Consider the following 18,551-nt stretch of genomic DNA (forward strand, 5'->3'; position numbering starts at 1 on the left):
TGCTGGGATTACAGGCTTGAGCCACCGCGCCCGGCTCCAGCTAATTTTTGCATTTTTAGTAGAGATGGGGTTTCACCATGTTGGCCAGGCTGGTCTCCAACTCCTGACCTCAAATGATCCGCCTGCCTTGGCCTCCCAAAGTGGTCAGATTATAGGTGGGAGACACCACGCCTGGCCCTGACTTGACAGGAAAAATGCATTTGGTAACATGCTTTTCTAATGTGCCCCTCAACATGCCAGGTGACCCCAGCATTCCTGAGGCTCAGGTCCCATCTCACCTGACTTCTCAGCAAGTGACCACTCAGGGCCCCTTTCCAGCTCCAGTGAGTCCGGCCCCTCCTGATGTCCCCTTAGAGTTTCCCCCCAACAAGTTGTTTACAATGTGTTATTTATTCATTTATTTTTAGACAGGGTTTTGCTCTATCACCCAGACTGGAATGCAGTGGCATGATCTTGGCTCACTGCAGCCTCGACTTCCTGAGCTCAAGCAATCTTCCTGCCTCAGCCCCCTGAGGAGTTGGGACTATAGGCATGAGTCGCCATGCCTGGCTAATTTTTGCATTTTTTGTAGAGATGGGGTTTCGCTATGTTGCCCAGGCTGGTCTTGAACTCCTGGGCTCAAGTGATCAGCCACCCAAAGTTCTGGGACAACAGGTATGAACTATTGTGCTCAGCCCTGTCCCCCACAATCTATGACAGCTGGCATCCCTCAGAGGCTTCTTCTTACTACCTATTGGTTCTTCTCTTCACCTCCAGCTAAGAATCCCCCTCCTGACACCCCCCTCCCACCATGCACTCACCTGTACTTCATAGATTTGCAGCAGGACGGCAAAGCTGGTGCTGTGGTTGCAGAAGCAGGCGGTGGAGTCCGGGTACAGGGCAGCCACGGAACAGCCCGTGGTGGCCCAGGCACCCCCTGTATATGGGCTTGGGGGATGGGGAGGGAACGGAGGGCTCTTGAGATAAGGTGGACAAGCGGGTGAGGGGCCACAAGCAAGCAGAGAAAAGGCTCTCCCCAAAGCCTGGGGCCCATCACTGCCCTGCCTCTAACCAGCTACATGACCTTGGGGAGTCACCGCCCCTTCCTGGGTCTCAGTTTTTCACCTATAAAATATGCTTGACATTCCTAGGATGGTAGGAGGGCAGGGCTGATACCATTGATTGCCATTTATCAACTTCATTAATTACTGAGCCACTGGGACCAAGGTTCCCTGCCTCAGCTAAAGATCCAGGGCAGGGAGCCAGGCTAATCCCTGGAGACTGCTCTGCTCCTTCAAGAGCCCCAGGGCCCTGGCCTCAGATAGATCAAGTTCAACACCCATTTGACAGATGAGTCCCTTCCTAGGCACCTCACAGAGAGTGCTTCCTCCTTCACATACTCTCATAACAGGGAGCTCACTACCCCCTGGGTAACACATCTTCCTGCCCCAGCTTGTCCTAGAGCTGGGAGGAGCCTGGAGTCACCCTGAAAGGCAGATGGTGAACGGAAGTCAAAACCATGTGTAAGTCTTGCCTCATCCCCAAGCAGAGTGGACATCTTTTTAAAAAATCATCTTAAAGGCTGGGTGCGGTGGCTCACTGTAATCCTAGCACTTTGGGAGGCCAAGGTGGGTGGATCACCTGAGGTCAGGAGTTCGAGACCAGCCTGGCCGTCGTGGTAAAACCCTGTCTCTACTAAAAATACAAAAATCAGTTGGGAGTGATGGTGGGCACCTGTAATCCCAGCTACTTGGGAGGCTGAGGCAGGAGAATCGCTTGAGGGACATGGAGGTTGTATTGAGCCAAGACTGCACTACTGCACTCCAGCCTGGGCGACAGAGCAAGATTCCATCTCAAACAAAACAAAACAAACAAACAAACAAAAAAACTGGAAATGGAAACTAACCTGATACTGTAGTTCCAGAAAGCACAGACAGGCTCCACCAGCTTATGACGGAAGGTCTGGAGGCAGGAGACAGGGACAGGGCAGGTGCATGAGCGTGGATTGAGCAGCACGGTGCAGGTGTGAGTGTGGATGGGAAAGGAGAGAGACCAGGAGAATGGAGGGACGCCAAGGACTCTGCATTTTAGGGACTGGGGGGTTGCCCACCATGCGTTGTGGATGAAGGGGCAGAGGGGAGACAGAGGGAGGAGAGTGCAGACTCTCTGGTGTGGAAGGTGGAAAAACTGGGAACGAGCTAAGCAGCCATCACTGGGGAGTGGTTAAGCAACTGTGCCTCTCCTCTCCTTAGGATACTGCCTCTGGTAAGATGAACACACAGACCTCTGGCTACTGATGTGGGAAGATCTCTGTGATACGTTGTTCAGTAAAGGAAGAATTCACAACATTGGGCATGATATAAGCCCATTTATGTGAAAAATTAAGGTCTGCATACCTGTGAAAACACACACACACGTACACACACAGCATGTGTGGGAGCAAACACACAGTGAACTTAACAGTGGTTAGGTCTGGGTTTGAAGGTGTTCTGATGCATGTGTTAGTTCTTTTGTAATTAAACAATGACAAAAATATAGATTTTATAACATGTCATTAGGCAGTGAAGACACATCAGGCGGCCAGTGGTACCAGCCCCAGTCTAGGTAGTGAAGGTAGCCTGAGCTTGGGACGTGGGCCATCTGTCCTGACTGGGGAGGGTGATGGTAATCACACCTCACTTTGTGTCTTGCCAAGCACTTTCATGTCCTTTATTGTAGCTGACCTTCATAGCAACCTAAGAGATAGCTATAAATTCATGCAATTTCAGATGAGGAAACTGAGGCTCAGAGAGGAGGGTTAACCTCCTCAAGATTTACACAGTGCCATGCTTTGCATGGCTCCACTGAAAGAGCAAGGGCTTTCATTTTGCAAAAGGAAATAAACATATATAGTGTTATGTGCCCAGAAAACAGCTTAAGTAAAATGCACCAAAATGTTCATAGCAGTTATCTCTGGGTAATAACATTTTGTCTTTATCCTTTTCTGTATTTTCTGAATTTGTCACAATGAGTAACACATTGCTTTTATTTATTTTAATTTTAACATCTTTTAAACTATTAATATATAAAAACAATCTCAAAAATTTATCCTTTAGAATATTAAACAAGGCTGGGCGTGGTGGCTCACTTTGGGAGGCTGAGGCAGGGGGATCACTTGGGCCCAGGAGTTTGAGATCAGCTTGGACAACAAAGTTAGATCCAATCTCTGTGAAAAATACAAAATAAAATTAGCCAGATGTGGTGGTACGGACCTGTAGTACCACCTACTTGGGAGGGTGAGCTGGAAGGATCGCTTGATCCCAGGAGGTCGAGGCCGCAGTGAGCTGTGGTGGTGCCACTGCACTCCAGCCCGGGTGACAGAGGGAGAGACTGCCTCAAAAATAAATAAATAATAAAAATAAAAATACAAGCGAAATTGACAAAGTTCTAGCTAGACTGTCCAAGAATGAAAAAGAAAACATCACTGTAGAGTCTACAGATGTGAAAAGGATCATAAGGAAACAGTATAAACAACTCTGTGCTGGAAATTTGACAACCTGGATGAAATGGACACATTCTTTGAAAGGCACAAATTACCAAACCATCTCAAGAAGAAACAGAACACCCAAATAACATGTATCAATCAAAGAAACAGAACGCACAATTAAAAATCTTTCCACAAAGAACACACGAGGTCCAGAGGAATTCACTGGTGAAGCTGATCAAACATTCACAGAGGACAGAACTCTTCCCAACTCTTTTTATGAGGACAGCATTAATCTGACACCCAAACCAGAGGAAGACAGTACAGGAAACTATAGAACACATTATTCATGAACATAAACACAAAAATCATCAACAAAATACTAGCTAACTGAATCCAGCAATATATATAAAAGATATATATAACCATAACCAAATTATACTGATCTCAGGAATCCAAGGTTGGTTTAACACTTGAAAATCAGTCAGTGCAATTTACTAGATTAATGAAATAAATGAGAAAGCCATATGATCATATTCACGTGCAAGAAACATTTGACAAAATTCAAAGGCCATTCATGATAAAAATTCTCAGCAAACCACAAAGAGAAAAGAACTTGATTTGATGGACATCTACAAAAAGCCCAAACATCACACTTAATGGTGAAAGTCTAGATGCCTTCCTTCTAAGATAACGAACGAGACAAGGATGGCTGGCCTCACCATCCAATTCAACATTGATCCAGAGATCCTAGCTGGTGCAAAAAGGGAAGAAAAAGAAAGGAAAGGAAGAAAAGGGAGGAAAGGAAGGAAGGAAGAAGGAAGGCAGGAAGGAAGGAGAGAGAGAGAGAGAGAAAGAAAGAAAGAAAAAAGAAAGAAAGAAGAGAAAGAAAAGAAAAAGAAAGAGAAAGAAAGAAAAGAAAAAGAAAGAGAAAGAAAGAAAGGAAAGGAGAGAGAGAAAGGAAGGAAGGAAGGAAGAAAGGAAGAAAGAAAGACATGGATTGGAAAGGAGAAACAAAAACTGACTTTACTTGAAGACAACATGATCATGTATGTAGAAAATCCTAGAGATTCAGGAAAAGAGCTACTGTAAGTACTGAGTGAGTTTGGCAAGGTTGCAGAATATAATATCATTGTACAAAAATCAATTATATTACTATATACCAGCAATGAACAGTTTAAAATTAAGAAAACAACACCATTTCTGGTAATATCCAAAACTTTGTAATACTTAGGAATATATTTAACAAAATATTGGCCAGGCGCGGTGGCTCAAGCCTGTAATCCCAGCACTTTGGGAGGCCCAGACGGGTGGATCACGTGGTCAGGAGATGGAGACCATCCTGGCTAACACGGTGAAACCCCGTCTCTACTAAAAATACAAAAAACTAGCCGGGCGAGGTGGTGGGCACCTGTAGTCCCAGCTACTCTGGAGGCTGAGGCAGGAGAATGGCGTAAACCCGGGAGGCGGAGCTTGCAGTGAGCTGAGACCTGGCCACTGCACTCCAGCCTGGGCAACAGAGCCAGACTCCATCTCAAAAAAAAATATAGATATATTTCTAAGATCTGTTCACTGAAAGGTATATATCACTGAGAAAATAATGTAAAAACCCTAAATAAATGGAAAGCTATGTCTTGATAATGAATTGAAAGATGCCAGTTCTCCCAAATTGATATACAGAGTCAATGCAATGCTAATCAAAATACTAGTAGGTTTTCTATAGACATTTATGAGCTGATTCTAAAATATATATGGAAATGCAAAGAATCTAGAATAGCCAAAGTAACTTTGAAAAAGAACAAGGCTGGGTGTGGTAGCTCATGCCTGTAATCCCAGCACTTTGGGAGGCCAAGGCAGGTGGACTGCTTGAGCTCAGGAGTTTGAGACCAGCCTGGGCAACATGGAAAAATCCTGTCTCTACAAAAAGAAAAAAAAAAAAAAAATTAGCCAGGCATTGTAGATTGCCTGTAGTCCCAGCCACTTGAAGGGCTGGGGCTGAGGTGGGAGGAGGATCCCTTGAGCCAGGGAGGTTGAATCTACAGTGAGCTGTGTTCATACCACTGTACTCCAGCCTGGGCAACAAAATGAGACCCTGTCCTAAAAAAAAAAAAAGAAAGAAAAAGAACAAAGTTAGGCCAGGCACAGTGGCTCACACCTATAATCCCACTATTTTGGGAGGCTGAGGCGGATGGATCGCATGAGGTCAGCAGTTCAAGACCAGTCTGGCCAACATGGTGAAACCCTGTCTCTACTAAAAATACAAAAAATTGACAGGGCGTGGTGGCATGTGCCTGTAATCTTAGCTACTGGAGGCTGGGGCAGGAAAATCATTTGAACCTGGGAGGCAGAAGCTGCAGTGAGCCGAGATTGCACCACTGCACTCTAGCCTGGGTGACACCCAGAGATCACACCCATCTCAAAAAACGAACAAACAAACAAACAAAAAGCCCAAAAAACAAAGTTGAAGGATACACTACCTGATTTCAAGGCTTACTATACAGGCACATTAATCAGGACAGTATGAAATTAACATAGGGATAGGCATATAAATCACTAGAACAGAACACACAGCCCAGAAATAGATCTACACATATACAGACAATTGATTTCAACAAAGGTGACAAGAAAATTCGATGGGAGCAAAGAATAATCTTTTCAACAAATAGTGTTGGAACTGGTTGTCTATATGGAAAAAAATGAACTTCAACCTTTTTACCTTCATAATATATAGAACTTAAGTTGAAACAAATTATATACCTACACGTAAAAGCTAAAGTGATAAACTTCCTTGAGAATATCTTTGTGACCTTTGGATTGCCAAAGCTTTCTTAGATAGGATACAAAAAGCATGAGCTGTGCAAGACAAAAATTAATATATTGGACTTCATCACAATTAAAAACTTATCTTCCAAAGATACTGTTAAGAAAACAAAAAGCAAGCCACAGGCTAGAAGAAATTATTCACAAGACATATCTCTAACAAAGGACTTGTATCCAAAATATATAAAGAATTCTTACAACTCAATAATAAAACAAATAATTTAAAAATTGGGGAAAAGATTTGAAGATGCATTTAACAAAGGAAGATATATGACAGCTTTGTATAAAGAGATGCCCAGAATCATTGGTTTGCAAGGAACTGGAGCTTAAATCCACAACGAGATATCAATACATGACTATTATAATGAATGACATTAAAAACACTGACAAGGATGTTGGTAGAGGTGTGGAGCAACTGGAACTCTCCAACGCTGCTAGTGGGAATGTAAAAATGGTTCAATCACTTTAGAAAACAGTTTGACAGTCTCTTAGGAAGTTAAAATACACTTATGCTACAACTCAGCAAGTCTACTTTCAGGAATCTACCTAGTAAAGAGAAATCATTTATCCACAAAAAGACTTGTATATGAGTGTTCATACCAGACTTATTCATAGTAGCCCAAACTGAAAACAAGTCAAATCTCTGTCAACAGGTAAATGGAAAAACGAATCATGGTACATCCATATACCTGAATACTACTCAGCAGTGAAAAAGGAATGAGCTACTGAAATGTGCAACAACATGAATGATTCTCAACAATGGGACCTGAGCAAAAGCCAGGCCTCAACACATACTAGATGATTCCATTTACATGAAATGCTAGAAAAGACAGACACAGGGCCGGGCACGGTGTCTCACACCTGCAATCCCAGCACTTTGGGAGGCCAAGGTGGGTGGATCACCTGAGGTCGGGAGTTCGAGATCAACCTGACCAACATGGAGAAATCCCATCTCTACTAAAAAAAAAAAAAAAAATACAAAATTAGCCGGACGTGGTAGCACATGCCTGTAGTCCCAGCTACTCAGGAGGCTGAGGCAGGAGAATCGCTTGAACCCAGGGGGCGGAGGTTGCAGTGAGCCGAGATCGACCATTGCACTCCAGCCTGGGCAACAACGGCGAAACTCCGTCTCAAAAAAGAAAAGAAAAGACAGACAATCTACAGTTACAGAAAGCAGGTCAGTGATTTCCTGGGGTAGCAGCATGGAACACTGACTGGGAAGCGGCACAAAGAAGCTTTTTGGGAAGGTAGAAATGTTCTAGACCTTGAGTGGGGCAGTGGTACACATGTATATACACTGGTCCAAACTTGTCAAATTGTATGCTTAACATGGATGCATTTTAGCATATGTAGATTTAGACTTTTTTTTTTTTTTTGAGACGGGGTCTTGCTCTGTTGCCCAGGCTGGAGTGCAGTGGTGTGATCATGGCTCACTGCAGCCTTGAACTCCTGGGCTCAAGCCATCCTCCTGCCTCAGCCTCCTGAGTAGCTGAAACTGCAGATGTTGTGCCACCTTGCCTGGCCAATTTTTCTATTCTTTTTTAGGGATGAGTTCTCATTATGTTACCCAGGCTGATCTCAAACTCCTGGCCTCAAGTGATCCACTTGCCTCAGCCTCTCAAAGTGCTGGGATTACAAGCATAAGCTACCATGCCTGGCCTCAATCAATTTGACTTTTTTTTTTTTTTGTCTTGGGAGGATATATACAAGAGACTGATAAGCAGTGGTGTGTGTGTGTGTGTGTCCAAGATTACTGGTTGTGAGCAAAGAAGATAGCTTTCTCGGAAACATTCCAGTGTTTCAGAAGGGAGAAGAAATTTGTGTATTAAACGTGAAATGAAATTTAACGTATCTTGGAGATCTTTCCATGTCAGTTTATACAGAAATATCTCAATCCCTATACAACTTTCAGTTGACTATTCCGTTGCACACTTGGTCCCTATTACCTGCAGGAGATGGGTTCCAGGACCCCCAAGGATACCAAAACCTGCCAAGGCTCAAGTTTTTTATATAAAATGGCATGGTATTTGCATATAACCTACACACATGCTCCTGTATACTTTAAGTCATCTCTAGATTACTTGTAATACCTAATACAACTTAAATGCTATATAAATAGCTGTTATGCTATCTTGCTTAGGAAATAAAATATAAATGTATAAATAGCTGCTATACTGTCTTATTTATGACCCCCAAAATAAAAGTCTATAGATGTTCAGTACAGATGCTATTTTTTCTGAATATTTTCCATCCGTGGTTGCTTGAATCCTTGGTGGTGAAACCCTCCCATATGGAGAGCTGACCATATGTATCTACAAAACTTTTTTTTTTGTTTTTTGAGACAGAATCTTATTCTGTCGCCCAGGCTGGAGGGCAGTGGTGTGATTTCGGCTCACTACAGCCTCCGCCTCCTGGGCTCAAGCGATTCTCCTACCTCAGCCTTCCCAGTAGCTGGGACTACAGGCGTGGATCACCACGCCTGGCTAACTTTTATGTATTTTTAGCAGAGATGCGGTTTCACCATGTTGGCCAGGCTGATTTTGAACTGCTGATCTCAAGTGATCCGCCCGCCTCGGCCTCCCAAAGTGCTGGGATGACAGTCATGAGGCACCGCGCCCAGACCTACAAAACTTTTAAAGTAGTCCCCTACTGATGGACATTTAGGTTATTTTTATTTGTATGAAGCACATTCATATGTGAAGGCCCCTGCACACACACTGCAGTGAGTGAATGAATGAATTCACTGCACACGCTGCAGTGAATGACTCCATGAGAACTAACAGGTTTTCAAGTTACGCAGACCTAGAATGAAATCTCAGCTCTGCCACTTACAAGCTGGGGCCAATCACATCAGCCCTCCCAAGCTGTGGATAAAGTACACAGTTGGAGGAGGAATGAATGCTCCATTCATTAATGCCACCGGCCATAAGGTGCCCCTGCAGTCAATCGCTTCCCTTCCCATTCCCTTGAGGACAATGGAGGTGGCTTGCAGGTACATTTTGTGTGCATTATTAGGCCTTGGTTGTCCAATGAATAAATATTGGGGGTTGGGGGAACTGAGCCAGGACACATGCACCAGGATGGCTGCTTCCCAGAAGTGCCACACAGTACCTGGGCCTGGTGCTGCAGATGAAATGTCACGGCCATGTTGACCTCTCCAGTGACGTCCCACACTTCAGAGGAGATGATGGCTGACCCCACCTGGGTGCTTAGGAACCTGTGGGAAGAATGGGAGCTTTCAAGGGTGACTGTGGAGGAGGGATGGTGCCTGGCTGGGGCATGTCACTCAGGCCCCTACGGCGGAGGTGGCAGCCTCTGTGTCCAAAGAGGTATCAGGAATTATGGCACCTGGTTCAGTCTTGCCTTAGGGACTTGCTGGTAATTTGGGTAAGTCTCAACACAGAAGCCAGAACCCCAGAGAAGAGTTGAGCTGTGTTCACCTCTGGCAGGTGCGGAAGTGTGTGTGTGTCGGGCAGAGGTGGGAAACGGTGGGCCCTGGGCTGCTAAGGACACATGCACCCACCAGATCGCGGGCTCTGGCCTTCCTGGGGAGGGGACACAGGCCCTCACAACCTTCCAGTGGCGTCTACTCACCTCTGCACCTTGTTTGCTTCCTCTGAGCTGGCAGGGGCCTGGGGCTGTAGGTCCAGCCCCTCTAGGGTATACTGGAAGACTCTGGAGGTGAACCAGCTGTGGATCATGGTGACTCCAGAGAGGCCTGGCTGAGTGGAAGGGGCACCAAGGCACCACCCGGTGGCTGGGCAAGCACCACCAGCTGGCCCTAAGGGTGATGCTCTCCCCACTCTGCAGATAGGGAAACTGAGGCTCAGAGAGGTTAAATGACTTCCTTAAGATCACACAGCTAAGAAGTGGAAGAGCCAAAATTCCAAGCAGCCACAGTCCATGTGCTTAACCTTACAACTCCAAGGCCCTTTGCCCCTTGCCCTAATCCCCCACCACTGCATGGCATCAAGCATAGGGGGTCTCCCTCCACTACCCACTCCTGAGGGAAGATGTGTGTGGTTCTGTGGAGGAGACTAAGTGAACACCACTATGTGGTGGGTGCTTTTAACCTCATAAGCCACAAGGCAAGTAGTAATGTGCCCATTTTACAGATGAGCAAACTGAGGCTCTGAAAGATGAGTAGCACAGCTAGCAATGGTTAGAGCTGAGGTTTGACCCAGAACCCAACAGGGCTCTCGACACCCCCTCGTCCTCACCCACCTTTTCCGAGGAGTCGCCTCACTTCACCTGCAGGAATGTGGATATGGCCGGGCCCCTCTGGACGCCCACCGGGCATTGTGAATAAGCAGCCCCTCGTGCTGGCCTCCCTCAAGCGTAAGCTGCGTACCTCCAGGCCTGGGGATAAACGGGGCTGGGTGGCTGGACCTCGGAGTGAGGTCTTTCTGCTGAGCCGGCCCAGCTAGCAGGGTCTGGATCTCTCTCTTCCTGCCATAGGCCTATGAGTCCACCATTCCTGCTCATAGAGGTTCAGCAACTTGCCCAAGGCAAATCTGACTTTTCCAATTCTAGGGGAAGGGGTCACTGAGAAGGGGGGGCGGTCACTGCGAGGCAGGACCTGAATATTGATGAGTCACCAGAAACTGGTGGGAGCCCAAAGGACACGTGTTTGTACCTGAAGCTTTACCACAGGTGCACCCCCATTCAGGCTACAAACATTCACCGAGTGTGTATTTGGGCTTGGTCCGGAGATGCAGAGACGGCTTACCACTCAGGGAGTGTCCCGTGGAGGGAGATAATGCCATTATGTAATTGCCAGAAATGCAATGAAAGACGTGTTCAAGGTTCTGGGGTAATAGAGGCGGGAGGAACTGTCTCTCAGTGGAGGACAGAGCTAAAACAGGAAGGCTTCCTAAAGGGAGTGATGCCCACGCGGGGTTCTGAAGGATGTATAGGCATTTGCTAGGAGATCAAGGGAGAGAGGGCATTCTGGATTCAGGGCACAGCATCCTGAGTGCTCAGAGGGAGGTCTGAGTCCAGCCACGTGGGCAGGTGGGTGCAGGCTCACCAGCGTGGAGGTGCTGGATGCGCATTCGGGGCTGCTCTGAGGTCATTGTGGTGCTCAGCAGGGGTGCCAGGCGCTGCACACTCGCCACCAGGGTCATAGGCCCACCAACCACCTGGGAGGATGCTGCATCTCAGCTTCCTGTCACATTCTGCACCCCACTGCTGCCTGCCCTGAGTGCTGGAATGAACGCTCCATGATCTGGGAGGTGGTCCTACCCTCTCCAGACCCTCCGTGGCTCTTTAAGGACTCCAGGATCAAGTCCTGGGTCCTCAGGTTGACATTCAAAGCCCTACGTGCCCCAGCCTCCTTCGACCTATCCAATTCTATCTCCCAAGTCACCCCATCCTCCTGTTTGCCAACCAGGGCACACTCGGAAGGCTGGGCCATGCCTACCCCTTCGCTGTGGCTCAGTGCTAGACCTGTAATGGTTGATCAACACTGAGATTCCAAAAGGAAAGCCATGGGTGGGAGTGGTGAGAGCCGGGGAGGGAGGAGAGGAACCTGCATTCATGGGGCACCTACTCTGTGCTGGGCAAGTCACACGGTTCATCCCTAATGCCTCTCCATGGCCTTAGCAAGGCTGGTGTGATCATCCCCATTCCCCAGGGAAGAAAACTGAGCTTCAGTCTGGCTTTCCCCAGTCTACTGCAGTGCCTTGGATCCCTAATCAACTGTGGGCTTGCACACTTCCCAGGATGGGGAGCTCACTACCCATAGCGAATCATTCCATGGAACTAGCCTCCTGTGTTACGCCATCTTCCCCATGTCCTAGTCCCAAATCTGTTCTCTGAGGCCCACCAGGGGTACCAGGTTTGCTTCTTCAACCCCAGATAATTTGCAGGCACTGTTCATGATTCTTGGTCCCCCCCTGCTCTGGACTGATCACTCCCAGGCCGACAGCCACTTCTGCCAGGACAAGGTTTCCAACAGCCTCTCCATCTGGATAGCACCTCTCATGTTGTCCAGAGTGTCTGGGCTGTTTAGGCAGACAAGGTGGACTGTCCACTCTGTATAGATCCCCCACTTAAGGTGGTCAGCAGGCTCTTGGAGATGGGGGAGGCTCTTACTGACTGGTGGCTCTTAATCATTTAACTACAGAAGCTATTGGTCAAGTGCAATTTTTTTTTTTTTTTTGAGACAGAGTCTCACTCTGTCACCCAGGCTGGAGTGCAGTGGTGTGATCTCTGCTTACTGCAACCTCCACCCCCTGGGTTTAAGTGATTCTCCTGCCTCAGCCTCCCGAGTAGCTGGGATTACAGGCTCCCACTACCAGGCCTGGCTAATTTTGTATTTTTAATGGAGACAGGGTTTCACCATGTTGGCCAGGCTGGCCTCAAACTCCTGACTTCATGTGATACACCCGCCTCAACCTCCCAAAGTGCTGGGATTACAGGCATGAGCCACTGCGCCCAGCCTCAAGTGCAATTGTTTGTGGAAATTAAACTTATCAAATAGACAAAAGAGAAGCTTCTCTGGATAGATGCAGAGATGGAGCGCAGAGCTAGGTGCTGACTGCCCCACAGCTACACAACCAGCTGGTGGCTAGGCTGGAACCACAGCCCAGGCCCCTGCCCACCCTGCCCTGCCAGACTCACCTCATGGATGGACAGCCATGCTTCAGCCACCTGCTCCTCCAGGACCAGACTGGCCACAGATACAACGCCTTGGCTCAGCTGCTCCCAGGGGCCTGTCAACAACAGCTCAGGGTCCCCAGCCCCGAGGGCCACCACCCTCTTCAGGAAGCGCACAACAGCCAGAAGTGCGGCCGGCCCCAGTGGAGCCATCTCCATCGCCAGGACATGCTCCAGAAGGCCCAGGAAGCTGGAGGCCTCCACTGGGGACAGGGTCCCATGGGCTTCAGAGAGGGGGTCCGGGAGGAGCTGTGGGCAGAGGAGCCACTGACTCTGGGTCTGGTTGTTATGAGGGTATCCCCCCAGGAGCCACACTTGGGCTTTGCCAGGGTCTTCTTGGTGGGCACCCATTAAACTTGTCACAAGCCCCCAACTCTCAGGGGCTACAGAATAGGGAGCCTGAATGGCCTTAATCCCTGCAGGCACACCAGGTGGGTGTCCCCTTTACAGGGGAGGAAACTGAGGTGCAGCGAGGTGACCCACAGAGCCCCCAGGCTCGCCAGCCCCTGAAAGGGAGCTCACCACAATGTCATTGGCCAAGGCATTGACTCGGCTGATAACATCCTGGCCAGGCCACGACTGGGCATCCTGCAGCCGATGATAGGTTTCTGCAAAGGAGTGGATGCCAGGCTGGGTCCCGGGCAATACCCCTGCCCAGAGGTGCCAGCCTGTTCAGCGACCTCTACCCACCACGTGCTGCCCAGGGAAGGAAGAGCACCTTGATGGCTGTGTGTCCAGAGTCTTACACACAGTGTTCTAGATGGGGAAACTGAGGCACAGAATGGCAAAAGAGCTTGCCCAACGTCACACAATTTGGATTCACCCTCAGGTCCGTCTGGACCCACTGCTCTGTGGCTTAGACTCCATGGAGACCTTGAAGCTCTCAGATGATGCTGAATTCCCAGACTTTGCCAACAGCTCACCCCCTCTCAGTCTACTCCGGTCCACATCGGCTTTCCCTTCAGCAGAGCCCAGGGGCACAGCCAGGGCGCACCTGTCTGGTAGCAGCAGAGGAAGAGCTGCGGCTCCAGGCAGAGTTCAGAGCCCTCACTGCGAGGTGCCGGGTTCCACGTAGGGCACTCCTCGGAGGGCACTGGCAGGCGCGGGGAGCTGTTAGGGCTCCTTAGGGGTCCTGCGCACCCTGGCGAGCCAGGATGCACGGCCCCGGGGTTAGGGGGCAATGTGAAACCTGAGAGAGGGACACTGTGGCCAGCTCGGCGTAGGGGTAAGGGGGAGGCTTATGCTGGGACCAGGCTTATGCTGGAGCTCGCAGGCACGGCAGCCTGGAGAGGGCGTGGCCAGAGCTAGGCGTGGCTTGGTTGGCAAGGGGATCGAGTTCCAGGGTCTGAGGGGAAGGATTGGGGCCACGGGGTGGGGCCGGGGCGGGACGGGTCGTACCGGGACAGAGAAGGCGCACCCACACCATGGGCAGCAGCGAGGGTGCGATGTCCAGGGCGCCCGGGTCCCAGCGGAAGAGCAGGCCCTCTGGGGGCGGCGCGCAGGCCTGTGCCTGGTGCAACTGCGCAGGACTCAACGCCCGTGCCCACAGGTGGAAGTCGGTGAGGTTGCCGCTGAAGGCGTCACGCGCCGAGAAACCACCGCCCAGAGAGTCCTGATCCTGACCCAGCACCAGGATGCTGCCGGACGGCACCGGGTGGCCGGCGCCCAGTCCCCGCGCCCCAGCGCGCCGCCTCCCGTCGGAGAACAGCGCCCAGCGTCCGCCCCTCTGCTCCCACGTGGCGCACACATGGTGCCAGCGGCCGTCGGCACGGAAGGCTGCGAGGAAGGGCGCGTGGTGACCACGCACCACCAGCGCAGCGCGCACTACGCCCCCCGGCTCGGCGAAGGCTCGCAGCTGCAGCGCGTTGGGCAGCGCGGGCGCGGCAATGGAGAAGAGCGCAGCAGGGTCGGGCGAGGCACAGTCCCACTGCACGTGAGCACACGCAGTCAGCGCCGCCAGCTCAGGCAGGGGGCTCCGCAGCCGCGCCGCGCGGTCAGCCGTCTTCTCGCCAAACACCAGCACTGCAGTGGTGCGCGCACCTGGGGGGACACGTGGGCCGCGACCTCAGTTTCCTCCCCTATGAACATGGTCCTGCTCCTGCCCTTTGGCTTAGCGGCGGGGTCCTTCCAGGCTTTGGGGTGCCTCCCCACCTCAGGAAGGAGGAAATGGGGGCTAGCTTTCCCCTGCCCAAGAGTCAAACCCCGACGTCCAGTCCAGGGCAGGGGAACCTGGAGATGCAATGGGGTCTTACTCCCGGCTCATTCTGCAAATATTGTCACTGTGAGCTCCTATCTCTTAAGGTCACCCGAGCCTCTGCCCCTTGCTCCCATTTCCCAGGGGCTCACACTCACGCCTCTGTGGGGGTCTTAGCAGAGGGACCTCTCTTTGGCCCACCCAGACCAGATCGCGCAGCCGTGAAGCAAGAACCCCATCAGGGGGCTGCAGTGCCAAGTGGCCAAACTGCTGCTCGCAGGACTCTTGGGCCTGCCACCAGCTCAGTCGCTGTCCAGAGAACTTGCACACCCCACCTGCAGTCTCCACCACCTCGCCGGGGGCCACGGGGGCTAAAAATGATAGGAGAGACGGGTGGGGGTGCATTTTGTGGGCATCTGACTCTTCCAGGGCTGGGCGGAGCTAAGGACACTGGGCTTGGAGTCATTCAGGCTGGATGGGGCTGAACCCGGCCATGTCTATGGCCTCCTGAGTCCTGTCCTCTTGCCGAGCTCGTTTCGTCATCTGCACAATGGCAGGAATGAGATGGAAGCCAGTGAAGCTTTCCTCGCAGGGCCTGGTATGGTGGGGTGAAACTAAATGTCACTCTTCCCCTCCTTTGCATTCTAGGCCAATGCACCCCTTGGATCACAGACTTGCTTAGCTGGGGGATGGGGACCCTCTCTGGGGAGATCCCTCATACCAACCTGGGGCCCAAGCATTCCTTGATTCACCTGGGGAGTAGGAGGGGGTCCCAGAGAGACTTCTGATCTGGGAGAGAAGAAGACAGGTGGCTGTGGGGCAGCCCTTCCTGCACACCAGCTGTTATTGAATGCCTGCTCTGGGGGTGGGTGGGAGGGGGCATTCAGTGGAAGCTGCAGGCTCTGAATTCGAATCCCACCACTCAGAGTGGGATCTTGGGAGGGCCCTTCACTGCCCTGAACCTTTTCCCTGTGTGAGGAGTAATCAGGCTGATGAGTAAGAGGGGTCACCCTTAGTGAGTGCTTTTATTTCATCTGTGCCAGGGCTTATCTTGCGCAACCTTTGCAGTGACCTCGTGAGGTGGGATGGCTACTTGGAACCCTTGAAGCTGTGAGTCCCCTTGACCTCCTCCCAGGCACCGCCCTCCCAGAGGTGAAGGTACCAGGAGGCAGAGGAAACAGTAGCACCACGGTGCCATCCTGGATCCAACAGAGCAGGTGACCGACAGCAGGGGTCACAGGCAGGCCAACGTGGACTGAGGAAAAAAAGTCACAGGAAAGCAGCTTGGCATCCTGCCTTGCTTCCCTCTTGGATTTCTGCAGGGTCCCTTTGCCCTTTGCTTGGCTCCCAGACCCCACTGAGCTGGGAACCAACCAGTGGGCTGGAAGCCCAGGTGGCCCTCCCACTAGGGACGACATTTACTTGCACAAAAGATGGTCTCCAGGAGCCCCTTCAGGACCAAAGCAGGGAAACACTGTCGCCCTGGAGAGCTGGGAGAGGAGGAGGCAGCGGCAGTCGCTGGCCAAAGCGGGGCGAAACAGAGCTCAGGGTGTCTGCGGGGGTGGGGAAGTTCAGGGCCAGGTGGGCTTCTTTGTGTTTCTTGGTGTTCTCCGCCCAGGCTCTGCTTCATCAGGCCTCTGCCAAGTTCCCTGGCCTCACCTGTCCACCGCTCCTCGGTGCCGCCACCTTTCCCCTGCTCCCCAAGGTGCGACCATTTCTGAATTTCCCTTCTGCAGACCTGTGACCATGCCATCCCTCCTGCCTGGACTGCCTCCCAGTCTCTCAGTAGTACCTCCTCCAGGTTCAGCCTGCGGTTCCCGCTGGTGGGTGTGCCGCAGCCAGGCGCTGTGCTCAGCGGGGATACCCTAACCCTGGGTGATCTGGGGGTCACTCTCGTCAACCTGGGGGACTCCGCCGGTAGGGAAGAGCCTCCTGGGTCCCTGCTCCAGCCTTGGCATTACACAAATGTGCCTGAGAAAACACGGTGTCCGGACACCCGGCCTCCTGCCACCTGGTGACGGCATCTGAGCCATCACCCGTGATCATTCACCCCTTTTCCCTCTTCCAGACAGCACGAAAATTCAACATGCCCCTCACCGGAGGACTCGGAGGCTCCCACGTTTTGGACTCTGAAAAGCAACTCCCTCGTTCACGTCTGCCTGGATTCGCGCCCTCAAGCCCCCTAGCCCACTTTCCTTGCTCTCCAAACACTCTTTGAGGCCAGAGAGGGAGATGCGAAGTTTGCCCGCCACTGCACGTCTGTCCTCTGCGAGGCGCCAATGGGCCTGAGTCAGGGGCCTCCCCTTCACCCGCTGGTCCCTCCCCTGTTCCCAGCTCCAGTTCCTCACCCGCTTTGCCTGGCCTGGCGCCTGTGGCTCTTCACCGTCTGCGAGGCGTCTGCGGGGACTGAAGTCGGGGAGGCGACGGCTGGCTCTGGCTGGTACCAGGAGATTCCGCCCCTCGACCCAGGAGACCCCACCCCTTGGCCACGCCCCTTTCCGCTCCCCACCCCGCCCTCTTGGGCCCCCCACCCAGCCCAGCCAGCCAGAGACCTGCCTCTAGGTGGGTGGGAGGAGACCTTCAGTCCCTCGCCCCGGGCCTGCTGTCACTACCTTCCCCAAACACACTGGTTAGTCACCCGATTAGAAGGGGCCACCTGTGAGACTTGGATCCAGAGCAAACTAGTGGAAGCTGAAGGGTCTTTGGGCTTCCCAGGCCCCTCGGAGGCCGGGATGGTGGGGCAGGAGGGAGCGCTCAGGGTCAGGCCTACTGCCTGCCCGGAGCCGGCTCCCTACAGGACACTTCTCCTATCCTTTCCACCTGCTGCGAGGAAGGGCTGGGGGCGGGCATACCCATTTTCCAGAGGAGAACTGAGGGCTCTCACGCTGGCTTAAGCCAGTGGCCAGTGGCAGAGCTGGGCCTTGAACCTGGCTTTCTGGATCTTCATCCAGGCCATTCTAAAGGTACTGCAGGGATGGCAGAGAGGGCCTGTCTGGGGGAAGGGAATAGGGGCAGAGCCAGGGCCAGGGCTGCAGAGGGAGGCTGAGGGGTTGGGGGGATGCAGAGGCAAAGATCCCCCATGGAACTGTGGAGTAGGGACTGGGGGCATACCTTCCTGGCCTCAGTAGCAGGGATGCCTGGTTAGGAGGGAGGTTAGACAGAGTGACCCCCGGGCCCAGGCTTTGGGGGCAGATAGATCCATCCAAGTTCATCCAAGTTCATGTTGACTCTGACCTAAGGCATGACACCTAATTTCTCCAAGCCAGTTTCCTCATCTGTAACGCGTGGTTGATAAACAGTCCATAACTCATGGAGGTGCTGTGAGATTTAAGTGACCTTGACTTAACATGTACCAAGCCCGTAGCTAATACATGGTGCCTGGCACACAGTCCACTTATCATTCTTGTCAAAACTCACTTAAAAGCTATCCTGCCA

At 51.5% G+C, this 18,551-nt stretch overlaps 1 protein-coding gene across 1 annotated transcript in view; it reads right to left on the bottom strand.

Moving 5' to 3' along the window:
- The window catches only part of ADGRD2 (adhesion G protein-coupled receptor D2), a 26,871-nt gene extending 10,040 nt beyond the window's left edge, over nucleotides 1-16,831 (bottom strand). The window contains exons 1-11 of the mRNA XM_011931466.1: nucleotides 16,776-16,831; nucleotides 15,838-15,905; nucleotides 15,275-15,487; nucleotides 14,321-14,962; nucleotides 13,917-14,015; nucleotides 13,445-13,530; nucleotides 12,887-13,171; nucleotides 11,292-11,403; nucleotides 9,857-9,980; nucleotides 9,374-9,479; nucleotides 801-956 (exon numbers count right to left, since the gene is read on the bottom strand). Of these exons, the coding sequence (XP_011786856.1) occupies nucleotides 801-956; nucleotides 9,374-9,479; nucleotides 9,857-9,980; nucleotides 11,292-11,403; nucleotides 12,887-13,171; nucleotides 13,445-13,530; nucleotides 13,917-14,015; nucleotides 14,321-14,962; nucleotides 15,275-15,487; nucleotides 15,838-15,905; nucleotides 16,776-16,831 (1,947 nt within the window). The remainder of the gene's footprint in view (nucleotides 1-800; nucleotides 957-9,373; nucleotides 9,480-9,856; nucleotides 9,981-11,291; nucleotides 11,404-12,886; nucleotides 13,172-13,444; nucleotides 13,531-13,916; nucleotides 14,016-14,320; nucleotides 14,963-15,274; nucleotides 15,488-15,837; nucleotides 15,906-16,775) is intronic.
- Nucleotides 16,832-18,551: the final 1,720 nt, after the last annotated feature.

The sequence above is a fragment of the Colobus angolensis genome, unplaced genomic scaffold (genome assembly GCF_000951035.1).
Source record: "Colobus angolensis palliatus isolate OR3802 unplaced genomic scaffold, Cang.pa_1.0 Scaffold9, whole genome shotgun sequence".
NCBI lineage: Eukaryota > Metazoa > Chordata > Mammalia > Primates > Cercopithecidae > Colobus > Colobus angolensis.